A 27,620-nucleotide genomic window follows, 5' to 3' on the forward strand; every position below is an offset into this window, starting at 1 on the left:
ATAACTGACTGCCAAAAAAGGTGTTGTTTGAAAGGAATACATATATTGTTTAAGGACTATTTTATCTCAAGAATCCAATACTTTCGTCTCCATAATTTATTATATAAATGATGATAACATTCTTTAAAATAAAATGTGTGGGAAATCAAAGTACAATGATCCTTGTCTCATTTCTGTATTTTCATCCTTGTGTTCTGTTTTTCTGACACCAGAAAAAATATTTATAGTCTTTTAAGAAAAAAGGATAACTTTTTCTCAATTTTATATTTATAGTTTATATTTTTTTGTAAATTGTGTGTGATGAATGCTAGTGATGGAATCAATTTTACACCTATTGTCAGCATCAAGTACACCCAACTCTGACCTCACAACTAAAAATTCCAATGTAGACACAAAATGGGCTGATGAGTTGCAATGGGGCATAATGCAGCAATGTGTAGTGAGGACACAGCAAAAATCTTGCTCGTAATGCATAACACTCCATGACATGTTGTACTTGTAAGGTGTGCAGCTATTATTATCATCTGTTTGACTGAAGCTGCTAATTTAGTACCATCTAGTGCAGAGTTATGGGCAATTTTGTGTTACAAACTCATATACTAAGATCTGGATTGGGATTGTCCAAACCTATTTCGCAAATGATTTTTACACCATGGAAGGCTGTTATGGTTTCGGATTCTTTCTACCCTTCGTTACTCTAGATCATTTGGCTCATGTTTCTTAGATCAATCTGAGAGGTGGGTCCATAATTCCTAAGCTTGAAAATATCTTCACTAGCTTTCCTGCCTAGGTGAATGTTGGGTAACTCACCCAGGATAACAAACAGAAAATTGTCTGTTAATTATTTTTGAATTACTGGAATTAGTCCTATTCCTCTACAGAATTGCTCCACAGACCTCAATAAGTGATAGAACATCACATCAGCCCTTGTTCTCATTTTAAACTATTAAACACATTTATTAAACAATGAGTAAATGAATATGTAACAATAATATAAAATATATATTTACTGTAGAAATTATTTCATCTAGCACCTAGAAAGAAAAAACAATAAACAATCACAATCTGTATGTTAAACTGTCCTTTTATAAGTAGCTTTTATATACACACTCCTCCTCCTCGTCTCACTTGAGCTGTGGAACTGACCAAATCTACCTGCCTTTCTATGACTGTTTCAATTTGTTTAACTCAACTCCACTCAGGGTGATTTTCAGTTCACTTTTTTTATACCTCTTGACTTGTCACTAAGGATTGTTAGAAATTTGTAACTGCCAGCATTATTCAAAAGAAACACAAGCACTCATATCCTTAACCGAGCCAGTCACAAAGTCTGTATATTTGAATTGTGTGTTTGACTGCTGCTCAAGCCTGTTATCAGGAAGACAATAATGACAAACTTTGCAATATATGTAATGAGAGTTTCAACAGTAGATGGACGGAGGTAGGTGATATTGTGGATATGGAAGTAGGCGGTCTTTGTGATGGAGGGGATATGGGGTTGGAAACACAGCTTGAGGCTGAATAGGACACTGAGACTGCAAACAGTCTGATTCAGCCACAGACAATGGATGGGGAGGGAAGGAATTTGGGTAAGATGTTTGTGGCTGGGTCGATGACGATGGCTTCAATCTTTCCAATGTTTAACTGGAAGAAATGCGGCTCAACCACGACTGAACATTGGACAAGTAGTCTGACACAGAGGTTGTAGAGAGGTCAAGCTGGGTGTTGTCAACATACATGTGGAAGTGAACCCCATGTCTGCAGATGATGTTGCCAAGGGCAGTATGTAGATAAGGAGGGGGCCAAGGATAGATCCTTGGGGGACTCTCGAGGTAATGGTGCGGGAACAGAAAGAAAAGCCATTGCTGGAGATGCTCTAGCTATGTTTGGAGAAGTAAGAGTGAGGACAGTCCCACCAAGCTGGACAACGGATGAGAGGTGTTGGAAGAGAATGGTGTTGTTGACTATATCAAAGGCTACAGAAAGGACTAGGAGAGATAATACACTATGGTCACAGTCACAGCGAATGTTTGTGATTTTGGTTGGGTTCCTGTAGCACTCTTTCTTCATGTCCTGTATTCATTACCGTTTTTCCTCTCTGCTCTTCAACATCTTATCCCATCAACAGCGTTCTATGCCCCAAGTCTTCAACATCTGTCCTAATGCGTCTCCATCTATCATTCTATTTCTCACGAACAGAATCTTCTTCTGTCACATATATATACAGTTCTCTATGAGGTTTGTAAAATTCATGAAGTATAAGCTAGCATTTCAACCAATTAATCAGGATATACAGACCACTAAAGCCAGAGCAATATTGTGGTGTGTGTTCATCTTCAGTTAAAATGCTTGGTTCTGGGACTGTTCTGTGTGGTGGATCAATATGAATTGAAGGTGCATTTACTTTTGACAATCTTAGAAAATCACTTTGTCTTGACAGCAAATAATATTAAGTGATTTATTTTATTCAATTGTATGGTATATCCTCATTCAACAGAAAGCACGTCATGTATTCTGTGCTGAAGCACTGCTGCTACAGGTTATGTGGCTTATTAAAGCATTTCAGTGTTTTATGACTTGACAAATTATTGACAGCATTGTTTAATCCTCTTGATTTCAATATATCACTGTCAATTTATCAAAGCTATTTGCAGAAATTAATTATTATAATATATAATATATAAAATATATTTTAACAGCCATTTCTTTTCAAAGCATGCCATGAGTTATATTGACTTACATGCAACAAGTTAAAATGCAAATTTTTGATATTATGCCCAACATACACTTCCTCTCCTCCTGTCACTGAACTTGGTCCCTGGTTTGATCAGGAATAAGGAAGACATGACAGTTGTCCACACAATTTCCCCTTGGTCAAAATTGACATCTTGCCCTGTGAATTTGCCAGGACCAACTTATGGTTTTGAGTTGTTGCTACAGAAAACTTCTCCATGCCGTCTGAACTTCTGCTGGCCAGCTGCTGCATCCCACCCATTACTGGTTGGCAGCTAATCAGCGGTATGCAGATGAGGCGTTGAAGTTAAAATCGCCTGCACATCTTGCTGCTGAGGTCGGGGGGGGGAGGGGTTTGACGCCTGAATCCTGCTCTGTTAGAATCGGGGCTACAGCAACTAAAAGATTGACTTCTGATGGTGGAGTGGAGGAAGCAAGGGACATGCAGTAATCCAGAGTTTGAAGAGGCATAGGCTGGGACATATCACTGGGGAGGGTCACTCAGATAATGTGGCATGAAAATGTGGAGGCATTTGAAAACTAAGATGGGAATCTTGCAATCTCAAAGCTGGGGAATAGAAAGCTAATGGAGTTTGTCAAGGACAGGGTGGTTGTATGGGACATTGCATGAAGTAGGATCCAGCCAGCAGAGTTCTGGATTGAAGTTTACGAAGGGCGGATGAAGGGACTTTGGCAAAGAAAGCAATCTATCCTTGAGGTGATGAAGGTGTAGATTAGAAAGAAATCAACATCCTCTGGCACCAGCTCTGAATGGCCCCTTTGAGTTATACAAATTTCATATAACACTTACAATAAAGTCTGGAAGTCATAATGTGACCTAATGGTAAAGCAAATAATGAATTGTTGTACAGTTTAAAACTAATACCAGAAGCAATGTTCTGTCATTCCATTTAGAACTGTTGGAACCAGTACTTCATTGTTCTTCTACCCTTTCAGACCTTTGAATGATTTTAACCAGGAAAAATGGCCATACGACTCCATCAGGTCTACTTCCACAGGAAAGTGGTCACTCACGTTCAGGGCCTGAGAAATTAGAAAAACAGGAGCCTGTCAGCATTGGTTTAACTATGATGGAGAAACATACACAGTGTTTACACCCAAGTAATGTTCCTGATTTGTGCTTGCTTCTCTGTCACCAGCCCAATGTGCTTGCTGAAAAACTTGTACTACGGAGTGACAGATTGGTTTAGCATGTTGGAGCACCAATAAACTGTGCGATAGAGTAATAGGGCAAGGATTTTGTCCACACAATCCCTCTCACACAATGATTTCCTGATCTCAACCATGCTGCTGTATGGAAACGCTATGTGGAAGCTAGGCACTTTCTCAAAAGGAGGGAAGGACAATTGGAGGAAGAGCGAACTGTTGTGAAAGCCTTGAATATCCACAGTTGGCAGTAACTCTCTAATATCTCCCTGAAGCGGCTATTATTGATGTGTGATATTTGGCACTGAGTGTCAGTAGGCTGTCTGGCCGTGGAGGACATCATAGCCCAGACCAATCCTATCGTCATCCAGTGTCCTTACAGGTGCAATTCCAGTAGGGGTCACAGTAGCTGATTTCCTTTCCCCCTCCCTAACCTACGGGTGCTGTGGTCGGATGTGGTCTATTGTTGCACTGGTTGAGATCTGCTAAACCATTAAATCAACCTGGGTCCTTTCTGGTCTGTTTGGCTCAGAGTTATATATTTTCTTTATGAAAAAGGAAGTCTCAACTTAAGCATTTGTGAGAAACCAATGTCTGCTGGTGTATATGATTTAGCTGATCTTGAAAGGAGCAAATAGGAAATGCCAATTACTTGCAGATTCAATATGGAATTACCCAGTTAGAAAATGAATCCATAAATCTCTTAGTCTTTAAAAATAATCAAGCACTTATAAAATACTGTACAGGCTGAATCCATTATTACAACATAAACACAGTTTAAGCCACCATTTTGTGTTTTATTTTTGTCCTCTTTATACAGCTACCAAAATCTTAACCAGTAGCAGAGAATGTTCTTCCACTGACATAATTGTGACTCCTCCCTTATTGAGGCCATCTCACCCAGTTATACATTGAACATATCCCCTGCCCTAATCATTGTAGTGGTACTACTCTCATTGCCAAATCCCACCACGATCCTTTGAGCATCTCACTCTCTACCATCCTCCTTCTCCTTCAAAATGTCTCCAACACCACATATTAATCATCATTCACTCATTTGCTGATGTGGCAACTTGCTGCATAAATTGGCTGCCACATTTACCTACATAACAATCACTGGACTTCAAAAATAATTCATTGGTTGTAAAATGGTTTGGGACACCCTGAGGATGTCATATAGATGCAAGTTCTTTCTTCCTTTCTCGGCCACTGCCCTCCCACGTTCCCATGAAACTTCTTAGCCAATCTCCTTCTTTCCTCTCCTTACTCAGCCCCTCCCACCACTCCCTCTTTGAATCTGGTTTCCAACTTTCCCACGGTACCAAGACTGCCCTGATCAAAGTCACTAATGAACATCCATTGTGTCTGTGACCACAGTGTGCTATCTCTCCTCATCTTCCTTGATTTCTCCACAACTTTTGACACATTTGAACTCTACTGTCTCGTCACTGTGAGCCGCATCCAAATGAATGGCAAATGAATTTCAATATAGATAAGTGTCAGGTAGTGCATTTTGGTGGGAAGAATAAGGAGGCCACTTACTACTTGGATAATAAGAGTCTAAATGGCATTGATAATTTGGGTGAACACCTAATAATAACCCAATAAAACACCCAAATGTAATTCTCTGCTGCCCCTGACTCTTCAAGTACCTCTGTGCTATCCAACTGCTTAGTCAACATCGTGCTGGATGACTAAGAATTTTCTTCAACTCAATACTAGGAAGCCTTCATGTTCAGTTCCTGCTAAAAAATTATGCACTTTAGCCCTGACTTGCTCCTTCTCCCTGGTTGCCAACTAAGGCTGAGCCCGATGGTGCACAACCTTGGTATCCTGTTTGTCCAAGCTGAGTTTGAAACTCCACATCATAACCACAGCCAAAACCACCTATTTCCACTGCAACACTGCCCACCTCTGCCCCCATCTCATCCCTACTGCTATTGAAATCTTTATTCATGCCTTTGTCACCTCCAGATTCAATTACATAAAAGCTCTACTTCATGGCCTCCTAATCTCCTCCCTCCACAAATTGCAACTCATTCAAAACCCACATATTATCATGTATTAAATCCCACTCCCCTATCACTCCGGTCTCACTAATCTTAATTGGTTCCCTTTCCCACAACTCGTCAAGTTCAAAATCTTTGTCTTCATTTACAAGTTCCTGCACTGACCTCACCCCACCCACCTCTACAACTCCTTCAGTCCTATGTTCCAGCAGGCAGAGTCTGCCCCTTCGACTCTAGCCTCCTTTGCATCCTCTTCCTGCTGCTGCACTTTTGACGGCAGCGTCTTCGGCTATCTTGGCCCCACACTCTGGAATCCTTGCTACCACGCTACCTCTCTCCCTTACTTCAAAGTCTCCTTAAAGTTGACTTTGATCTTGCCTTCCGTCATTACCCTCAGCTTTCTCTCACCTACTCAGTGTCTGGTTATTTCTTTCAGCTCTGTGAAAGCGCTTTGGGACATTTTATTATATTGCAGGTATTATAAAATTTCAAATTGTTATTGCTATTATTACAGATTGCCATCATTCTATGTGTCTGACCGTTCCATGCATACATCCTCAGGTGTATTTGAAAGTGTCACCTTCAGCCAGTTGGTGTACACTACTTTCAAATGTTGAGACAGAATTATTAAAAGCCTATCTCTGCCAATCCTATATTACCCTGAAAATGTACAGAATTTCTGAGAAAGACAAGATACCGTAGAATTACCTCTCCTTCAGTCATGCCATAAGCTTTTTTGAAGTCAAATATGTTGACTGAATTTGGAATGACTGCCTTTATTAACTTTTCTCCATGAAGTACAATCCTGTTTTTAAAAAAATGAAAAAAAAGTGGTTATAAAAATTCTAATCGACACGGCTGGAAACAATTTACAGGTGTATTTTCACCTGCAAGAGTGAGGATGGGCACCTTATGAGCAATCAAAAACAGGAAGGAGATTGGGCATTTTAAAAAGCCACTCTGCACATCAAAACCAGTCTAAATGTGCATGTATGAACATAAAACTGCTGATAACACATGCATGATGTGAAACATGTCTCGTCACACACATTAATAGTAAACCAGCCGAACTGCACATGTGTGAACGTGAAACTGGTCTGATCAGACATGCATGACACAAAACAGATTCACTCACTCTTGTATAATCCTGTTTGTAAACATAAGAATCAATAAAGAGGCTTTTGCTGATTTTAATTACTGACCCTTATGTGCCTAATCATTCAGTACCAATCAGATATATGATTTTATTATAGGGTGAGGTGATTTTCTCCTCCCTTTTATTTATTTGTATGTGTATCAATTATTGATGATAAATTTGTCAGGCTGGTTTTGTCATAATGTATTAGATTATTGTTGCTATTTTCAGATATCGACTGTTTGGAAGGTGGGGAAGTTCTTGTGATGAACTGACTGGCATCTTTCATCAATTAACTGACTTTATTGGTATTTGTTTTAATTAGTGGAAGGGGATCAAGTTATTGGGCCAGACTTTGCTGTGAGCGGCGAATGAACGGCGTTCGCTGTCCGTTAGACTTGCATTTGCCCACAGACTTTCTCTGAGCTTTTGCACGGCAGGTTCCTGAGATCCAAAAAGCACGGTGCCCTCTACAGGGCATCTGGGACCTGTGTGAACAGGGCAAACAACTGTGTGTCTCATTAATTAATCAGATTGAAGCATCGTTAATAACAGCGCAGAGTCAGAACCCGGAAGTACAAGTTAGGATCGTGAATTCATTGTCAAATCAGGTAACAAAGTGAAAAAAAGAGAGGGTGAAAAAGATTGAATTAAGAGACAGGGTTAAAAGGGACAGAAAGACTTTTTTTTAAAAGAATGTTTTTAATGCCCAACAATAATTTAAAATCTGAAGGAATGAGACTCCACGCTTGTAAAAGTTAATTTTCAGTGCCAGGGAAATTGTTTGACCGTAATTAAGACTTACCACGCCGTTAAAATGGTACTTAGACTTGACTTAACTTTTTTTTGGCGAGTTTAGTTCGTATCTATCAGGTAAGGACAGGAACTTCATGCCGTTCAATACATTTGAACAGGGAGCCAGACACCGAGATGCTTACAGAGGAACATCGCATCTCGTACAACAACTTCGGCATTTCCGCGTTTAACTGCGCCTGTGCAGTCACCGGAAGTTGCCGTCTGATTTGCTGTTAGCCTCACCGTTATTTTTACAGTAAAATCCATCCCACTGTTCTTTAGCAATACAAACTTTTCACTTCTTAGTAACTTTAGTAGGATTATTTTATTTAAAAAGGTTGTTTTCTATGTTAAATGTTTTGTAACTGGAAGCTTTGACGGAGTTTTAGGCAGCTGAATGTTTGAAAATTATTTTTTCTTTCTTTTCTCCTACTTAATTTCATGTCCATTAACTTTGGGAGAAACATTAGTGTGTGCCTAACCATCCTTCTAAAGGTTCTTATTTTTGATAGAATCAGAGAGTTGGCTAGCTGTACTTAAAATAGATAAGTCACCTGGTCCGGATGGGATGCATCCTAGGTTGCTGAGGGAAGTAAAGGTGGAAATTGCGGAAGTACTGGCCACAATCTTCAAACCCTCCTTTGACACAGGGGTGGTGCCGGAGGACTGCAGAATTGCAAATGTTACACCCTTGTTCAAAAATGGGTGTAAAGATAAACCCAGCAACTACAGGCCAGTCAGTTTAACCTCGGTGGTGGGGAAACTTTTAGAAACAATAAACTGGGACAAAATTAATAGTCACTTGGACAAGCGTGGATTAATAAGGGAAAGCCAGCATGGATTTGTTAAAGGTAAATCGTGTTTGACTAACTTGATTGAATTTTTTGATGAGGTAACACAGAGGGTTGATGAGGGCAATGCGGTTGATGTTGTTTATGTGGACTTCCAAAAGGCTTTTGATAAAGTGCCACATAATAGGCTTGTTAATAAAATTGAAGCCCATGGAATAGAAGGGGCAGTGGCAACATGGATACGAACTTGGCTAAGTGACAGGAAACAGAGGGTAGTGGTGAACGGCAGTTTTTCAGACTGGAGGAAGGTGTAGAGTGCTGTTCCTCTGGGGTCGGTGCTGGGACCACTGCTTTTCTTGATCCATATTAATGACTTGGACTTGGGTATACAGGGCACAATTTCAAAATTTGCAGATGACACAAAACTTGGAAGTGTAGTAAAGAGTGAGTAGGATAGTGATAGACTTCAAGAGGACAGAGACAGGCTGGTGGAATGGGCAGACACGTGGCAGATGAAATTTAATGCTGAGAAGTGTGAGGTGATACATTTTGGTAGGAAGGACGAGGAGAGGGAATATAAACCAAAGGGTACAACTCTAAAGGGGGTGCAGGAACAGAGAGACCTGGAGGTATAAGTAGACAGGTCGTTGAAGGTGGCAGGGCAGGTTGAGAAAGCGGTTAAGAAAGCATACGGGATCCTGGGCTTTATAAACAGAGACATAGGGCTCGAATTTAGCAGGCCTGCGGGTTCCCAGCGGGTGGTCCTCCGGGAGCGTGGTCAACACGCTCGGCGAAATTAGTGGGTTGCCCGCGCGATCGTAGCAGGCAACCCACTAATAGGAATCAATTACCTGCTCCTCCGGGGTCCACGGCGCTGGTCTGCGCGTCGGTCGGGCTGCGCATGCGCAGTACGATCTGTCAGCTGGAGGCTCTCTAGTTAAAGGGGCAGTCCTCCACTGACAGATGCTGCAACCAATGGAACAAATTGCAGCATGGAGCAGCCCAGGGGGAAGGCTGCTCCCAGTTTAATGATGCCTCACCCCAGGTATCATCAGATGGGGTGAGGAGGAGGGGGAGGACACAGATCTTCCACCCGGCGGGCGGGAGGAAGCGGCCTGCCTCTGCCACCAAGAAGGCCTGGCTCGAGGTGGCAGAGGGGGTCACCTGCGCCACCAACATATCGCCCACCTGCTTACAGTGCAGGAGGCGCTGCAATGACCGCAGTAGGTCAGCCGCAGTGAGAACACGAAGTCTTTCCCCTACACTCCGTCTGCCACAACACTGCCCCCACCCCACATCTCCTTCGGCACCGCCAACACTATTCTGTCACATCACCCTTCATACCCACTCAAACCCCATCCTCATCTTACCTCCACCTACTCACCTCGCCAGTACTCATCCTGCCACTAACACGCGACCCAATCCTCATACAATCCGATTGCTCCATCCCATACTCACCCTCTCGTGCATCTCCCTCACGGCCAGCCTCACTCAACCTGCCACCACCTGTGCTGCAGCCACAGGGCATGCATCACATATGTGCAGTAGGCAGCGTAAGGCAAACGTGTCGTGAGCATGAAGGGGGTGCACAAGGGTGTCTGAGGGTTTGTCATGGGTGTTACCTATATTGAATTTCAGAGCAACAAACAGCACACATTATATTGACACCACCACTGCCATGTCTCCGCGAATCCTGTCCGTTGTGTCCAATAATGCCCGCTCCTGGGTATCACTATGAGGACCCACCACTGATGCCACCCATCGTGTTACTGCAGAGTAGGTGCAGGTGTATTTGCAGGGCTCTTCCGCGCAGACGACTGAGAGACATCGGCGGTGTAGCCGGCTGCACCCTGGAAGGATGCGGAGGAGAAGGTGTGGAGGGCAGTGGTGACTTTGCCAGCGACAGGTAAGCAGTTGGTGCTGGGGCCAGCCAGGAGCAGCTCGGCATGAAGGAGGCTGCAGATCTCCACGACTACATGTCGAGCGAATCTGCGCCTCCCTGTGCACTGCTGCTCGGAGAGGTCCGGGGAGCTGCGCCTCGGTCTGTGGACCCTGTGGCGAGGGTAGTGCCCTCTGCGATGCATCTCTCTCTGCGGTAGCCCTCCCTCCTGCTGTGCAGGTGGGCGTGTTGGGGGGATCCACGTCTCTGCGGCGGACGGCGTGGACTGCGAGGCTGCTGGTGCTGGTCATGCTGTTCGTCCTCCGAGGGTGTCCACGCACCACCCATCTGGCAGGTGTTGGTCTGAGGGGTTGTGCAGGGTAGGTGGGTGGTTCCTCGGACTGGGGCTGCGGTTTCGTGTCGGTCTGTCCTCTGGCTTGGCGGGGGGTGGTGGGGGGCAGGGGTTGCCCTGTGTGACGCGGTGGCCTCCTGCGTGGGTGAGGGCTCTCCCCCGTGGAGTGCACCTTGGCACCTGCCACAGGCTGCTGGCTGCAACACGCCTGGTTGGAGAGAGACTGTTTCCCCCAGTGTGTGAAGCTCACTGCCTTGAACCTAAAATCCCACACTTCCTCTTTTGACAGCTGATTCAGCTCATTAACTGACCTCAACAAGCAAGGTAAGTACTCTCAAGTGGAACCCCGCTGGCTTTAATTGCCTGCGGGATTCCCACCAGCGGGGCTTGCGCGCGCAGCCCCGCACGTCAGCGCGGTACCCGGAAGTGGCCGGGATTTCGTTGCGATCCGGTCACGTGACCGGATATCAGGATTTTCCGGGCCCCCCCCCCCGCTGGAAACCCGCCGGAAACCCGACGCCAAAATCGAGCCCATAGAGTACAAAAGCAAGGATGTTATGTTGAACCTTTATAAAACACTGGTTCGGCCACAATTGGAGTATTGTGTCCAATTCTGGGCACCGCACTTTAGGAAGGATGTGAAGGCCTTAGAGAGGGTGCAGAAAAGATTTACTAGAATGGTTCCAGGGATGAGGAACCTCAGTTACGTGGATAGACTGGGATTGTTCTCCTTAGAGCAGAGAAGGTTGAGATGAGATTTGATGGAGATGTTCAAAATCATGAAGGGTTTAGGCAAAGTAAATGAAGATAAACTGTTTCTACTGGTGGAAGGGTCGAGAACCAGAGGACACAGGTTTAAGGTGATTGGCAAAAGAACCAAAGGCAACATGAGGAAAAACTTTTTTACACAATGAGCGGTTAGGATCTGGAAAGCACTGCCTGAAAGTGTGGTGGAAGCAGGGTCAATTGTGGCTTTCAAAAAGGAATTAGGTACGTACCTGAAGGAGAAAAATTTTCAGGGCTATGGGGAAAGAGCGGGGGAATGGGACGAGCTGGATCGCTCTTGCTGAGAGCCGGCGCAGGCTCGATGGGCCGAATGGCCTCCTTCTGCGCCGTAACCATTCTATGGATTCTATGTTTCTCCCCTCATTTGCTGATATCTGCTACAGGAAGTCAGAGTCCTCCTTTCCCCTTTTTTGCATTTACAAGTGCTGACACTACTGTATATTGAAGCTCCAGTTAAGTGGAGGTGACTGTACAAATTATTGTTTTGATGTAACTGGATGCCAAGCTTGACGCTCTTCTAGTTGCAGGATGCTAGACGAGGTGTTAGTTTAGTTAACTATATGAACTTGCCTTTTGCTTTGTTGAGGTACCTTTGTTCCTTTTTAGGGGCGTGCAGGATAAGGTTATTGTTATGGTTTTATACTAAATAGTATGTTTAATGATTCGCATTGTTCTTAGTAAAAACAAAGGGAATGAAGAAAAATTATACCTCACTACCAGCTGTAGACAGTTCTACATCCCATTACTGTATTTTTGTACTAAAATATATGTTTCCCTCACTCCAGTGCGCTTGTCACCCAGGTAAGAATTCCCTTGTTGCCCACTACTTTCAGAGTTCATCTATTTCTCACCTGTCATATGCACAGTGTGTGCTTTCTTTTACTGTTGTGTCATTTTTATCTCCAATTAGCCAGACGAAATTGGTATCATTTCGCAGTCTGATATTTTTCCAATGCTTCTTGCGGACATAGCCACAACCTGCATTGAAGTCTCCCATAAATATGAAGTACTGTTGGAGGCAAAAGGAAATGTTATTACAAAGACAGGAACAACTCAATCTGAATACTAAGGCCAGAACAACCAGATCTTTACGAGTCACATGCACCTGTTGATAATATCTTAATGTTGAAAGTTTTGAGGGCATTCTATGTCCTAATGTTAAAGTAAATTGTTATTATTCCCTACGAATGTTTGTGTTGGAAAAAAAACCACCAATCTTTTCTAAACATCAGTTCGTGCTGGGCTGCTACCCAGAATTTGCAAATTGTGGCTAAAGTAAAAATGAAAATTAACTTTTTGTACAATAGTGTTCCAGAAAAAGCACTGAACCTTTTGAGAACTTTCTACTTCCCTCCTGTCCACTCTGTCTGTTTTCATAGTATCCATCTTGATGAGGAGGACCCGTCTGCACCTACTATCATAGTGTACTTAGTTTGGAAGATATAATACTACAATCTGTAAGTATCTCCAAAGATACCATTATATAATTGCCTGATAGAGAGGATTCAACCAGGTGAATCTGCATGCACACAGTTGTTCTGCTCTTTGTTTGGTTTTAACATGATGTGGAGATGCCGGTGATGGACTGGGGTTGACAATTGTAAACAATTTTACAACACCAAGTTACATTTACCTGAGGAAGGAGGAAGTCTCCGAAAGCTTGTGAATTTAAAATAAAATTGCTGGACTATAACTTGGTGTTGTAAAATTGTTTACAATTTGGTTTTAACAGGAGGTGCACCTGAACGATGTGGGAGGTCCCTAACAGGAAGTCCGAATTCAAAGTCTGATTGGTTAATTCACCTCTATAAGGAGGCCTGAGTTCAGACATTTCATTATTCTTTAAAGTGCTTTTAATTTCCAATTTTTGGAAGATTGTTATGATTTAACAACAGTAACTTCTACTTGTACCTAATGTAGATACGATCATCCAAAAGATAATTCCATTGGCTTTTACCCATAAATTGCCTGTGGTCTTTGTGGATTATGATTTAGGGTCCAACACCCATGTCTGAATCATAATTCATTAGTACTTTCTATTTAAAATGGAAATGGTCACAGGAAATTGGCATTTTAGTAACAAATATAATTTTATAATCTGTATTCTTTGAGCATCACTTTCCTCCTTCTGATTAGTATTGGAAGGAACCACAAGCTGAGGAATACTCAGGAGAGGTGATGTTCCTGGTATTGGGCCAAGAGTGTAGGCATCTCTGGGAGCAGATGCTGATGAGATTGATAGGGCCAGTTTCTATATTAACATATAGCGATTTGCACTACTATTGTTGACTATGTATATTATAACCTTTGTATATAGTTTGTCATGTTGTTTTTCCAGTCAAAGTGACCTTAGATACTGTTCAAAAGTTTGTGCTTTGTTTTGTTGTTTTTAATTCTGGCGAAAGATTTTCAAAAAAAATTTGAGGAGAATTCAATTGCTCCCTTCTCCTTGTTGGTTTTATTATTTGTGGTTGTATTATTTGTAGCTGTTTGCTGATTCTTGATTAGTAGTTTTTGTACTTCCTTGAGAATTGTTAGTTTTTCATTTCCACTTGTTTCTTGCTTATTGATAGGTTCCCTACCTGTATATTTGTGATTTGTTGCTGTTTTATGAATATGACAGTTGGGTCGGTTGTAAGGATGACACACACTTTGCATTGTATGGTAAAATGTGTCATTTTCAAGTGCAGCTTTGAGGTATGACAGACATGTACTAGAGGCAAGCCCTTTAATATATACATATATTTTTTATATATACAGTACAAACTTCACATCTGCCTAATCTGTCATGGCGATGTTTGGTACAATTTTCTATCCACAATTCCCACTCATTTTAACATTTGTCAACTGTCATTCACGTAGCTCTATGGAATGAGTTTCTGAAATCTGTCCCCAAACTCCATCACCATCTTTTTATTTGTACGTTTATATTCATCAACTGACCGTGGCCAATGTACTAATATATATGAAGAAATAGATTGGATTGTATCTAAAGGGATTGTATCTCGAGGGCAATTAGAGATGGGCAATAAATGCCGGCCTCGCCAGCGACGCCCACATCCCATGAATGAATTTTAAAAAATCTTTCATATATAACTTGAGGAGTTTATGAATAAAGGGAATGTTTGTTTGAAATGCACAAATTAATGTAAAATAGATTAAATTCTATATGAAGTATACAATATTTTATAGAATTGGCTTAGAATACAAATTTATATATAATTTTAATGTGGTATTTTATATAATTTAAATTAAACAGAAAAATAATCACCATGAACAAATATAGTATACAGACCCTGCACTGAGGTATGGGCTTGAGGGAAAAAAGAGCAGTTAAATTTTGAAATGTGAGAACGGAATATGGGATGGCGAAATAGAAAGAAAGAGATGAGAGGGAGGCTCGGTCGGATCGTCCTTGCGCAGTTTGTGACTTTACAATACCACTCCTATGCGGAGCCGACTTGAGAAAATTTTCATTCGTCCTTTTGTTACTTTGACCTTGATTTTATTCAGACAGATTCCGAATGTACAGATTCATTCACAGTACTGCCTGTTCAAATTAAAGGTTCTTGGGAGGCAAAAACTGCAATTTTATTTACAGCATATTACATTAGGGTTATACATCGTTCTCTTTGGACCTATCTGGTAACATAAGGCCCTGCCCCACTATTCTCAAATCGTCATGTAACATTATAAGAACATAGGAACAGGAGTAGGCCATTTGGCCCCTTGAGCCTGCTCCGCCATTCAGTCAGATCATAGCTGATCTTCAACCTCAACTCCACTTTCCCGCCTGATTCCCCTAGAGTCCAAAAATCTACCTATCTCAGCCTTGAATATATTCAGTGACTCAGCATCCACAGCCCTCTGGGGTAGAGAATTCCAAAGATTCACAACCCTCTGCGTGAAGAAATTCCTCCTCATCTCAGTCTTGAATGACTGACCCCATATCGTGCGACTATGCCCCCTAGTTCTAGACTCTCCAGGTAGGGGAAACAATCTCTTGGCATCTACCCTGTCAAGCCCCCTAATAATCTTATATGTTTCAATGAGATCACCTCTCATTCTTCTAAATTCTAGAGAGAATAGGCCCATTCTACTCGACCTCTCGTCACAGGACAACCCTCTCATCCCAGGAATTAATCTAGTGAACCTTTGTTGTACCGCCTCCAAGGCAAGTATATCCTGTATACTTAAGTATATGCAAGTATTATGTGCACAGCATCACCTTTAGGTGCAGTAGCTTTGGAATTACTATTAAATATAGAATAGATAGTTGGATATGGATGTGTAAAGATTTGATTGATAACTGTATTTAGTTTCCCCTTTCTCTTTGGGTAATTGTAAAACTTCCTAAGAACCTGCACCTACCAACACTGAATGATTCTGAATAACTGTCAAATAGCCAGTATGATGTGGAGATGCCGGTGATGGACTGGGGTTGACAATTGTAAACAATTTTACAACACCAAGTTATAGTCCAGCAATTTTATTTTAAATTCACAAGCTTTCGGAGGCTACCTCCTTCCTCAGGTGAATGATGTCACATCATTCACCTGAGGAAGGAGGTAGCCTCCGAAAGCTTGTGAATTTAAAATAAAATTGCTGGACTATAACTTGGTGTTGTAAAATTGTTTACAAATAGCCAGTAGGTGGCGCTGAATGATACTCATGACCAGTTCATCTCATATTCAACATGAGTGTGCTTTCCCTGTACTTTGCCCTAGATCCAAAATGAAATGTAGAACAAATTCAAGTTACTGTCTCTACTTAAACTTCTGCAGCCAAACAGCTGCTCACTATCACTTTCTCATAGCGGAGCAGGCTTGAGGGGCCGTATGGCCGACTCCTGCTCCTATTATGAGATAAATTAGATTAATGGTGGAATTTTTGTACCAAGAAAAGGAGCCAATTTATAATTTTATTTATTTGAAGGGTAATACATATGAAGAATAATTCTTTGCCTCTTGATCCTCCTTTACAATACCATTTGAAAGTCACAGTTTTATTAATATTGTAAAACAGAAAATGTTCATTTTGAAATCAGCAAAGGAGATTCCATAATAAAAGGTTAAACTTTTAATCGCATTTGCTGCATTACTGCAACAGTATGGCTGTACACACAATGGGCTCACTGACACAGTTCTTCTATGTACTAATATACTGCAAAGTTGCAATCAGGGTTCACGCACACCATTCCCTTCATGACAAGTTTGCAGTCTCTGACCTAAACTATCAGGAAGAATTAGGTGAATGCAAGGTGCTCTCCAGGACGAGGGGTGGAATCAGAGGATAAGTTGACCCATGTTTCTCTCGTTTACATCCTAATGGTCGGTTATTGTGGCATTGGCAAAAACTTGGCAGCAGATCACCAAGCTGTCCTTTCAAATGGAGAATGGTATATGTTGTGTGTGGGGAAGAAAGAGGGAGGAAAGAAATTGAGCTGAAATTGATAAGGAGTCACTGACACTCTGGACCTCATTACCTATTGAAGATAAATGGGTTACAAATATTATGATCAAAATGCAACAATCATTGTTACTAATCCACTTTAGAAACAGTCTATAAGTTAAGTACCTTAGCTCTCCAGCGTCGTTTCATCTCTATGTAAACGTCGTATAACCCGTCAATTTCACAGACTGCTGAATCCGGCATTGTGTGTTGAGGGACAATGACAAAGTCTTTTACAGCTTTAAGAGTGTCAAAAGAGTATAATTATTACAGGAATTTCTTGTATATTTTAAATATCTATTTTTAGATTTGTTTAGTTAGATTTTCCCAAATATGTCTTATTGGACAAGAAAAAGAATGATTTACCCATTAATGTGGCAGAGCTTCTTAAAGAAAATTAAAATCAAGTGTGTGAAGCCCAGATTTAGTTAATTAAACTTTCAGAATGTCAAATAGGGTGTGTGCTGATTCTATGACTGGTTGGTCTCACTGTGCTTAGTAATCAGTCCTATTCTCTGCTTTCTCTCCAGTTTTTCACAGTTATGGATTATTGTATAATTTATTCCCTCTCATTTTAATTCACCCATTGAATTAACACAAATGATGAAATTGTGAACATAAAACAATTCAAACAATATTAGGGATGGGCAATAAATGCTGGCCTTGCCAGTGACGCCCACATCACATGAACGAATAAAAAAAAAAGTTTATTTCTGTTTAGGTAATGCTGGGATTTAACATATCACAGATGTACACGCACGGTACTATAACGTGGTACCTCATAATTAACAAAACTTCATATTCCTAACTATGCAACCTGAACGGTTTAATAACTGTGTGATAACCTTGCTTCAGACAACCCAATGGTTCAATGGCCAAGTGTGGTGTGGCCTGAGCCGTACAGACCCTGAAGGTCGCAGCTTTATGTTCCAGGCCTATGCTGAGTCAGCTGGTCTTAGGCAGGATGGCAGTAGGGGTCCTACAATGAGCCTCAGCTTCTCCAGGTTGGGTGTGTGAGGAAGAATGTGCTTCTAACCAATGGCCAGTGACTTCTGCTGAAAGGTACACACATAGGGACATTGGGTGAGGATAGGATTCAGTTTGGTTATGATGCCTCTCCCCCCGGCTGACTGCCTTTACCTTAGTTCCAGCAAAAATGTAAATTTTGAAGTCTTTTCCAAAACTGAATTGGGTGAATTTAGATATTTTTAGATGTGGTCAGATTTGGACATGACTTCAGAATTCATTCTTAAGCATCATCTCAGTAGCAAGTAAACTAGACCTGAAGAAACACTGCTGGAAAAAAGCAGTGTAAGAAACCATGTTATTTATTCCCCTACAATCAAAAACAAACATATAAGGTACTTTGGGTGCCAGTGAGCTTGATCTTCCCCAGAGAGATTTCTTATCTTTTTACTTTTACAGGAACTTAACTATTTTATATGTGAAAGATAAAAAGTACTTACTGGTAGAACGAGATGAAAACCACACTACAAATGGTTCCCTTGCAAAAACATCCTCGTCAGCCGCCTGATGATCAGGATATTGATAACTTCTTTTCACTGACAATAGTTTATGTCTAAAATACATGTAGAAACATTGAGAGCTTATGTACAATAAGGACACTGCCACTCGACAGGCTAATATCTCACATTAGACCCAAGCTATGAAAAACATTAAAGCTTGTACTTTGGGTAATAAAATGAGTAGACTGCTTTATCGTTTGACAGGTTTACTTTGTAAAAACGTCACCTCCTAAACTGGAGACTGCTGAGGTTTCAATCACTCATGTATATTAAAAAAAAATTACTTAATAAAAATGTCTAATTCTCGGTGCTTGCTTAAAACTATAGCTCTACCTACTGTATATTTGATGTGTGATTAAAAGTGCCTTATCACAGCACTCCACATGAATGGCAATACTAGGTTTATCTGCACCACAGAGTAGTCAGATACTTAGTTTGGGCTCACAATCCTCCACACATTGAGTTTCCAATCGCAACAGTGTCCTTGTCAGGAGCTGTTGAGCTGAGGTGAGATTTACTCATTGGGAGGAAAGGCAAATTGGTGGCATATTACCTTAGGCCACACTTGTACATTTTTAGGAGCCAGTTTCGGAATGGCATTGGTGAAGGCTTGGGAGCAGTTCATCCAAGGCAAGGGAAGGTCTGTGAGATGAGGGGATCCAAGAAAAGGAATGGGGGAAAATATCTTAATAAGCAAGAGTCTTGGGAGAATAGATGCACTGCCCTTTCACCTCTGGGACCTACATGAGAATGTAGGACACACTGAGAGAATGAAAGTCTCATCTCTCTACCTGCTGTAATATAACCACAGCATTAGATATTGAATTGACAATTATGTTCAGAAAAACCTCAAAGTGGCTGATGCATGGATTAGAAATACTGAATCAAATGGCTGTAGTAAGCGATGGTAATTAGTGCAATACAGAGACAGCTTTACTCTGCATTTAAACAATATTATACTTCACCTGAACATGCTTAATGCTGATACTGGGTGATTCTGCACGTTGGTGAGTGCTAAAGTTCACCAAAAGATCTAAATTTAAAAAGATGGAGGAAGAAGAGGAAACTACCTAGATGTATTACTAGTTTAAAGCTTCACTTTTACCATTTAATGAATATTTCTCTCAGCCTCCTTGTGGCTTCTTCCCTTGTCACTCAATTCTCTCTGGCTGAGAGGGCAGCTCCTCCTTCAGGGCACTGCTCCTCCCTAATTGGCCTGAAAGAAGAGCACAGGAGTCACCAAGGATGTGTAGACTCCAATGTAGAAATGCTGTAATCTGATCATGGAATTAGAGCACAAATGCGCATCCATTGCTCCTCAGCACAACCTATATGCGAATCTATAACCCTTTGAGGACTATGGTACCAATTGTAAATCAAATTGTAGACATTTAAAAGTTTAAAGTTCCTAATTTTGTTTAGAGAATATTCCAAACAAAGAAATGTGTGGGTTCATTTTTTGTGGTTATCACCATTAAAACATTACATGCATTCTTATTTCTATAGATGTTAAAAGCATGAACATTCTTTGGAAGGTGAAAAGATCTAGTAATCAAGGTTATTATCAGCATTACTTGTGACTGAGTGTAGATTTATAACATTTTCTAAAGTGAAAAAGGAAAATTGCAATGGAAGTTGCTCAAAAATTACAGCAGGCAGAATATTTATTTACAGAAATTTTCCGCTGAACTAAGTTTGCAATTGAGGTCGTCTGGCATTTGCCCTCTGTAGGAAACATCAGAAAATAAATCTAACTCTGAAACTTGTGCTAAATGGACAGATGAAATGGTAAAAAGTCAGGCTAAATACTGAAGGTGTGGTCTGTGTAATGAAGTTGTTTGGTGCCTGCACCTTTAGAATCCAGGCATTATTTTCTTTATTATTCATATTTCCTACAAGAACATGCACAATTGAAATATAGAAATGAGGAGGAAGAGTACCTGTAAATAAAAGCATACTGTTCCTTGTAGGTATTTCGTCCCAAACGTTCACTGATGATAGATTTGTATTCATTTTTGTTGCTTTGACTGAGGTAGAATATTTAAATAATTATTATTCAGGTTTAGTATATTATTAGAAAGCATATTTATTTTACTTTATAAAGTAAATCTCAAAACAAATTTTCTGATTGTACTTGTGTTCTATTGTCTGCTCTCAATAGACGGTTTTGCTGATTATTTCCTAGAATGAATTTCAACCATGCTCTTGGCATTCAAACCATGACTCCATTTAAAGGAACAGGAAAGGAGCGTTGTAAGAACATGAGAAAATCTGGAATGAAAAAGGCCATTCAATCCATCAAGCCTGCTCCATCCAAAACTTAAGGATGATTATTCTATCATGGACTTCCAATCCACCATCACCTGTTGATCCCCTAGTTTAAGGAACACAAGCGTAGAAATTGGGGACAGCATTGAAGGTAAAAGCCCGGTCTATACTCACTGCGCACACCTGCACTGCTTAGAGGAACAAAAGCATCTCTGTGATCTTACTTGTTCAGTCTTTTCATTAGTGCAGGAAAGGCTTGGTTGCTTGAGTCCTTGATTTCCATCATCAACAACAGATCACAACGAGCGATTGTCTGCAGAAAATGACAGGTATGCTGAGTGGCTTATACTAGATGTTATTTATAAATATATGTAAAAGGAATACTGAGAATAAAAAGGAGTTGTCGCTACATTGCTGTCTTAGAGATTTATAGACCCATCTTTGTGGCTCCCCCTTGGAGGTGGGGGAAAGGGTCAGATGTGGGAAAATTGGCTTGAAGTTTGGTAGCATGATGCTTGCTGAAGATGTCCCAGAGGACATTCTGACAAAAATGTAGAGTGATGGTGTGGGCAGGAAAGGTTACCAATGATTACCGGAATCCTAACTGACATCCTACTTGTGACGGCTTGGCAATGTGGTCAGGATGTCACAAGACCACTTACCAGGCGTAGTCTCTGCTAGGAAACGGAGAACCTAACAGGAACAACGACATAAGTGGGAGCAGAAGAAAGTCAACAGACTGCATTAAGACTATAGTGAGGAGCAGAGAGAGGCATTGCAGAGAGATTTACTGTCTCTGCTGGGCTGAGCCATTGCATAGGTAGCATTGTTTGCTTATTTCCTGTATTTCCAGACAGATTCCACTCAGATTTACATCTCTATTTCAAGTAAGAAAGAACTTGCATTTATATAAAGGAAAGGACTTGCATTTACATAGCGTCTTTCATGATCTCAGGACATGCCAAAGTGCTTTATAGCCAATTAAGTACTTTTTGAACTGTAATCACTATGGTAGGGAAAAGTGGCAGCCATTTTGCACACAGCAAGGTCCCACAAACAACAATGAGATACATGACCAGATAATCTGTTTTAGTGATGTTGGTTGAGGGATAAATATTGGCCAGGACACTGGAAGAACTCCCCTGCTCTTCGTGAAATAGTGCTATGGAGTCTTTTACGTTCACTTGCGGGGAATACGAGGCCTCGGTTTAACGTCTCACCTGAAAGACGGCACCTCTGACAGTGCAGCGCTCCATCACTACTGCACTGAAGCAACAGCTTAGATTATGCACTCAGACCTCTGTAACGGGACTTGAACCCACAACCTTCCAACTCAGAGGAGAGAGTGGTACCACAGCGCCAAGGCCAGCACCTTTAGATAGTGCCGTTACAACTTCAGAATGACCCAAAGCACTTCACAGCCAATTAAGTACTTCTTGAAGCGTAGTCACTGTTGTAATGTAGGTAAACATGGCAGCCAATTTGTGCACAGCAAGGACCCACAAACAGTAACAAGATTAATTATCAGATAATCTGTTTTAGTGACATTGGTTGAGGGATAAATATTGGCCAGTACACGGGGAGAACACCACTGCCCTTCTTTGCATAGTGCTGTGAGATCTTTTACATCCACCTGAGAGGGCAGACGGGGCCTTGGTTTAACATCTCATAATATTCTGACTCAGAGATGAGAGTGCTACCTCTAAGCCATGTTTTATTTTTAGCAAAATATATAATGAAACTTTCTGTAAATTATAGCATTTAAAAAAAAGATATGTACATGTTTTGTTCTGTATGCAATAATTCATTATAACAAAGGCAACTGGTTAGAAACCCTTGAAGAAAAGATTAATAGGCCTGTAATTGGTCTTTTCCTTTCTTTCATCATTTTTATTTTTAAATGAAAATGAAGCATTGTGTAAACATCTTGTCCAGCACAATGCTAGTAGGTCTAACTGTTTGTGCTGAATATATCAAGCCAGACTGTGGGAGGCATGTGAGAGTGGCTGCACAGGATTTTTCTCCAATCTCCTTTCCTTCCCTGAAGGGCGACTGCTTCTCTTTACAGCACAGCCGAAATGAGGAACATAACATAAATGGACTTGCTTTACTATTTCATCATGTCACTATCAGTCTCAGGTTTGATAGAGGAAAATAACATTTGACTACATCTCCTACTCAGGATATGGTGTGGTAGAGAAAGAGATTAGTATGCAAAGTCTGTATTACCGGATATTTGGGCAAGGGTTGAGTTGAATATTCCTGATTTTAGCTACCCCATCATGGGAGGTTGAAAGCAAAAGTCTCGTATTTCACCTACTGGGAACGAGGGAATCAGAGGTGGGTTAGTGTGGGCTGATCTCACCCGTACCTGTCCCATTTCCCACACCTCTGCTCTCAATCGCTCTAATTTGCCCTCTTCTTTCATCCTGCTAGCTTTTATATTTGCCAGTCATCTTTCATCATTTCTGCCATCTATAATGTAATTCCACCATTAAACACATATTCTCCTCCCCTTCCCACCCTGTTTTCCTTAGGGATAATTCCTCCTGTGTTCATTCTTCCATCACCCCTGGCACTTTCTCATATCTGACTCATGACTCTTATCTCCTTCCCCTTTCTTCATTTTGTTTAATCCTAAAAAAGAGACTCCATTATCTTGTATCTCTCACTTTCCAGTTCTGAAGAAAGGTCTACAACCATAATAGATGCAATACTTGTCCGTTTACCTCTTACCATTGTCCAGGGCTCCTAGTAATCTGTCCATGTGAGATAATAATTTACACATCCTCTCTCAATTTAGTTTACAATGTGGTCTTCTCTACATTGGAAAAACCAAAAGCAGATTGGGTGACCGCTTTGCTAAACATTTCAGTTCTGCCCATAGTGTGATTCTCACTTCCCTCCAGCTTCAATATCTCCTCCCATTCCCATTCTGACCTTTCCATCTTTGGTCTTCTACATTCTTCCAGCCAAGTTTACTGTACTTCAGCTTTCTCCATGTTACTATGCACCCCTCTCTAGTCTGATCATTGGCTTTAGCATTGCCATTAGTTGTTTCATCCACTTCCCGTTTCCCTCCTCCACATTCCACTTAACTTCCCTTCATGTTGGAGCTGTTTTACCCCCTATTATGTCTTTCCAATGCCTTTCATTGCTGGACTGAGGCGTTTTTACTCCTCTTTTATCGACTGGGATGACCATTGTACGTCATTCAGCTTTCTAAAAAAAGTTAAAAGGCTAATAAACCCATGAACTGCTTCTTTGTAAAAATAGTCAGCATAACTGACTCAACTTTTATCTCAAAAGCAAAATACTGCAGATGCTGGAAATCTGAAATAAAAACAAAAAATGCTGGAAAAGCTCAGCAAGTGAGGCAGCATCTGTGGAGAAAGAAACAATGTTAACGTTTCAGGTCGAAGACCTTTCGTCAGTACTGGAAGATGTTAAAGGGTTAAAGTTTTTAAGCAAGTACAGAGCCAGGGAAAGGCGGGAGGGAGGGGGGGGTGGAGGGGAGGAAAGATCAAAAGGGAAGGTCTGTGATAGGGTAGAGGGCACAAGTGATTAAATGACAAAAGGGATGGTGCAAGGCAAGGAGGGTGGTAATGGGACAAGTTAAGAAACAAAAGATTGGTCTAGAGTAGCTGTGAATGGCAACAGCAGAACCATTACCAGCACTTGCTGTCCAAAATGGGAGCAGTGGTTATGATCTGAAGTTATTAAAATCAGTGTTGAGTCTGGAAGATTGTAAAGTGCCTAAACGAAAGGTGAGGGAGGTGCTGTTGCTTGAACTTATGTTGAGCTTCATTGGAACAGTGTAAGAGGCCGAGGTCAGAGTGGGATTGGGATGGGAAATTAAAATGGCAAGCGACCGGCAGGTCAGGGTCATGCTTGCGGACAGAACGGAGGTGTTTAGCAAAGTGATCACCCAATCTGCGTTTGGTCTCCCCAATGTAGAGGAGACCGCATTGTGAGCAGCGATTACAGTATACTAAATTTTATCTGTTGTTCTCCTTCCCTTTCTTCATTTTGTTTGATCCTAAAAAGAAACTTCATTATCTTGTATCTCCCACTTTGTAATTCTGAAGGAATGTCTACAACTGAAATATTAACTTGCTTTCTTCTTTTTACACCACTGGTGAACCTTTATGTACTTCCACCACTTATTGTTTTTATTTTATTCTCACAAACTTCCATTTCAGTGAAACAATTCTTTTTGCAAAAGTCTGAAAAGTGCTTTCTCCACTGGAATTAAGTGCAGCAGTACTAGCAGCAATAATAACTTTTATAGTGCCTTTTAACCTAGTGAAACATCACCAAGTGCTTCACAAAGTGGGGTGGAAGAATGGAACGCAGTGAACAGTTAAACCAAGGGAGGGTGATACCACAGAGGTGGAGCATGGAGGAGAGGTGTTGGGGTTGGAATGGTCAACCATATTGATGGCCGTAGACAGATTGAGGGATAATGCTCTCGAGTAGCAGTTGATGACTTTGACCAGGGCAGTCTCGGTGCTGTGAGTAGGATGGTGCCAAATTTCAGGGATTCAAAACAAGACGAGTGAAAGAGGTGAAGGTAGAGCTGGCTGACAATGAAGCTTTCAAAGACCGCAAAAAGGAAAGGGAGATAGGAAACGGATTGAAATTTGGAAAGGACAATGATGGAGGATAGGCTTTTAAAAGAATGGAGTGATCAGAGGACTGTTGATGGGGGAACAATGCCTATGGAAAGGAAGCCATTCCTAAAAGTTTAATTACCCGGAGTATATTTCTGAGTCAGTCACAACACACCCCACGGTGGTGGCTTTGTCACAGTAATTTATGTAACATTTGGAGTTGTCCATGTGTCAGAGTTAGGTTTTAACCCTGCCAGCTACACTTTTTACTGCTGTTAAACAATTACCCTGACAAACTGTTGTTTCCCATTTAACATGTATTGGCTAACTTAGTCAAGATAAATTTAATTCGTATTCCGTTGAAGAATTTTGCATAAAGTACTTCCACAAAGGTATTAGTGCAGGGTGAAGAGGGAGCAGTGGGACTTCATCGTTTGTTATTATTTGTAAACCCTGCTATCTATATTGCTCCTAGTGCATTACGTAGAGATTTTACAAATTATTTGCACAAAGGTAGAAAACATACTGCTTAAAGATGATTGAAAAATGGTTATTTTCTATTTGCCATGTCTATCAATTTTGTATGCATAATCTTTAGAATTTCAGCTGTGCAGCTCATAACTCAAGCACCGTGGGCACATGTGAGTTCAAATGGCTATAAAACCTGAATCTATAAACTTCTTAACAAAGTCTGTCAGTGTGCCATTTAAGTTGTTATTATGGAAGTTATTTTTAAATGCTGCTTCTCTGATAATTCTTCTTGGACTTCCTAAGTTTCCTGTTAGTGCCCAGACTTCCATTCACAGGATACCCCATGAGCGGCATTTTATCAACTGAACAAAACATAAAAGCAGTGTGCAAACAAGGCGGGTTATTGCTCTCCAGACTCTGGATTTCACAAGATGTTTACTTCAAATCTAAATATGATACTGTTAGCCCAGTTTGCCACAAATCTCATCAACTTTTCTATTTAGATAACTGGTCTTGCAATATGATAACTTTGGATTGGACATGATTACAAGTTAGATTCCCATTAATTGCTGAGTTAGCTGCACTGACAGGCTAGCAGTTGAGATGTTACAACTACTCTCAGGGTTCTGAAGCTGGAAAAAAAAATTAATCTGGGACTCCTGGTTGCTATCCTGTGACTGGAAGGAGCATATATGTGGATGGTAGGTGAGTACAGCATTGGATTTAGGTGTGATACTCTCAGCAGTTGAATAGCTTTCTGAAATTCACTATCTAGGTTTACAGATGAAGAATGGCCTGCTGGAGAACTGCTTGAACCCAAGAAACTGCACCAGAATAAGAGCAGCATCTTCAGGAGAGCAGGGGGGAAAATTCAGGGAAAATAACAATAAAAATTAGAGGTGTTTTTAGCCATTAACAATATTGAGACTTCAGCATTCACTAAACCTTTGGTGTGCAAGGATTTTCGAGTTCACACACTATAATGCAGTCACACTATAGACCCAAAGGGATTAATTTACATCAAACACCAATGCCAGTTTGAGTTTTCATCATTACTCTCATCAAAACATTGTGTGGGAATAACTCATTTTTTTTCATCCTCCTGTTCTCATACAGAAATAATTGACGACGATCATAAGTGACTCTCCATTCACAATTCAGCCTGTGCTTTGGAATCCGATAGTTTTTTTGAACATTCTTGTAAATTATTAAATTACACTCCATAAAGGAATTTTGTACGTATCACAAGGATACAGGACTGACTTAATCTGGCTCAGTCAAGATCAATAAAATCTGTTACAAATTGAATCTGTTTTAAATCATTTTAAGGAGATTGACAAAATAAAAATTCAGGAATTTCTAAAGTGAAATATTTCTAACTCACCTTCACAAGTACATCCAGGATTTCTTTCTTTGCTGCTTTTGCTTTTCCAAACGTCCTCACGTTAAAGGAACAGATTTTAAGAGACTGAATCCCGTGAAAACTGGCAAGAAAGAGAACACCATGGAGAAACAGCATATTTACCATCTTCAACTAACAGGGTGAGACACTGACAAGTTACTACACTCTTCAGGACGCAGTGTATTAGTGTGATGAGAACTCCCTTATTACTGCCTCACTTTAATTGCACTGATAGTACTATT

At 41.0% G+C, this 27,620-nt stretch overlaps 1 protein-coding gene across 1 annotated transcript; it reads right to left on the reverse strand.

Moving 5' to 3' along the window:
- Positions 1-2,444: 2,444 nt before the first annotated feature.
- Positions 2,445-27,620, reverse strand: LOC137334209 (deoxyribonuclease gamma-like). Its single transcript, XM_067998804.1, has 8 exons — positions 27,361-27,620; positions 21,117-21,205; positions 20,565-20,651; positions 18,565-18,677; positions 17,225-17,337; positions 12,499-12,656; positions 6,618-6,714; positions 2,445-3,777 (listed from the first exon to the last, which is right to left on the reverse strand). The coding sequence occupies exons 1-8, from the start codon at positions 27,502-27,504 to the stop codon at positions 3,679-3,681; spliced, it is 900 nt and encodes a 299-aa protein (XP_067854905.1). The 5' UTR covers positions 27,505-27,620; the 3' UTR covers positions 2,445-3,678.

The sequence above is a fragment of the Heptranchias perlo genome, chromosome 17 (assembly GCF_035084215.1).
Source record: "Heptranchias perlo isolate sHepPer1 chromosome 17, sHepPer1.hap1, whole genome shotgun sequence".
Lineage (NCBI taxonomy): Eukaryota > Metazoa > Chordata > Chondrichthyes > Hexanchiformes > Hexanchidae > Heptranchias > Heptranchias perlo.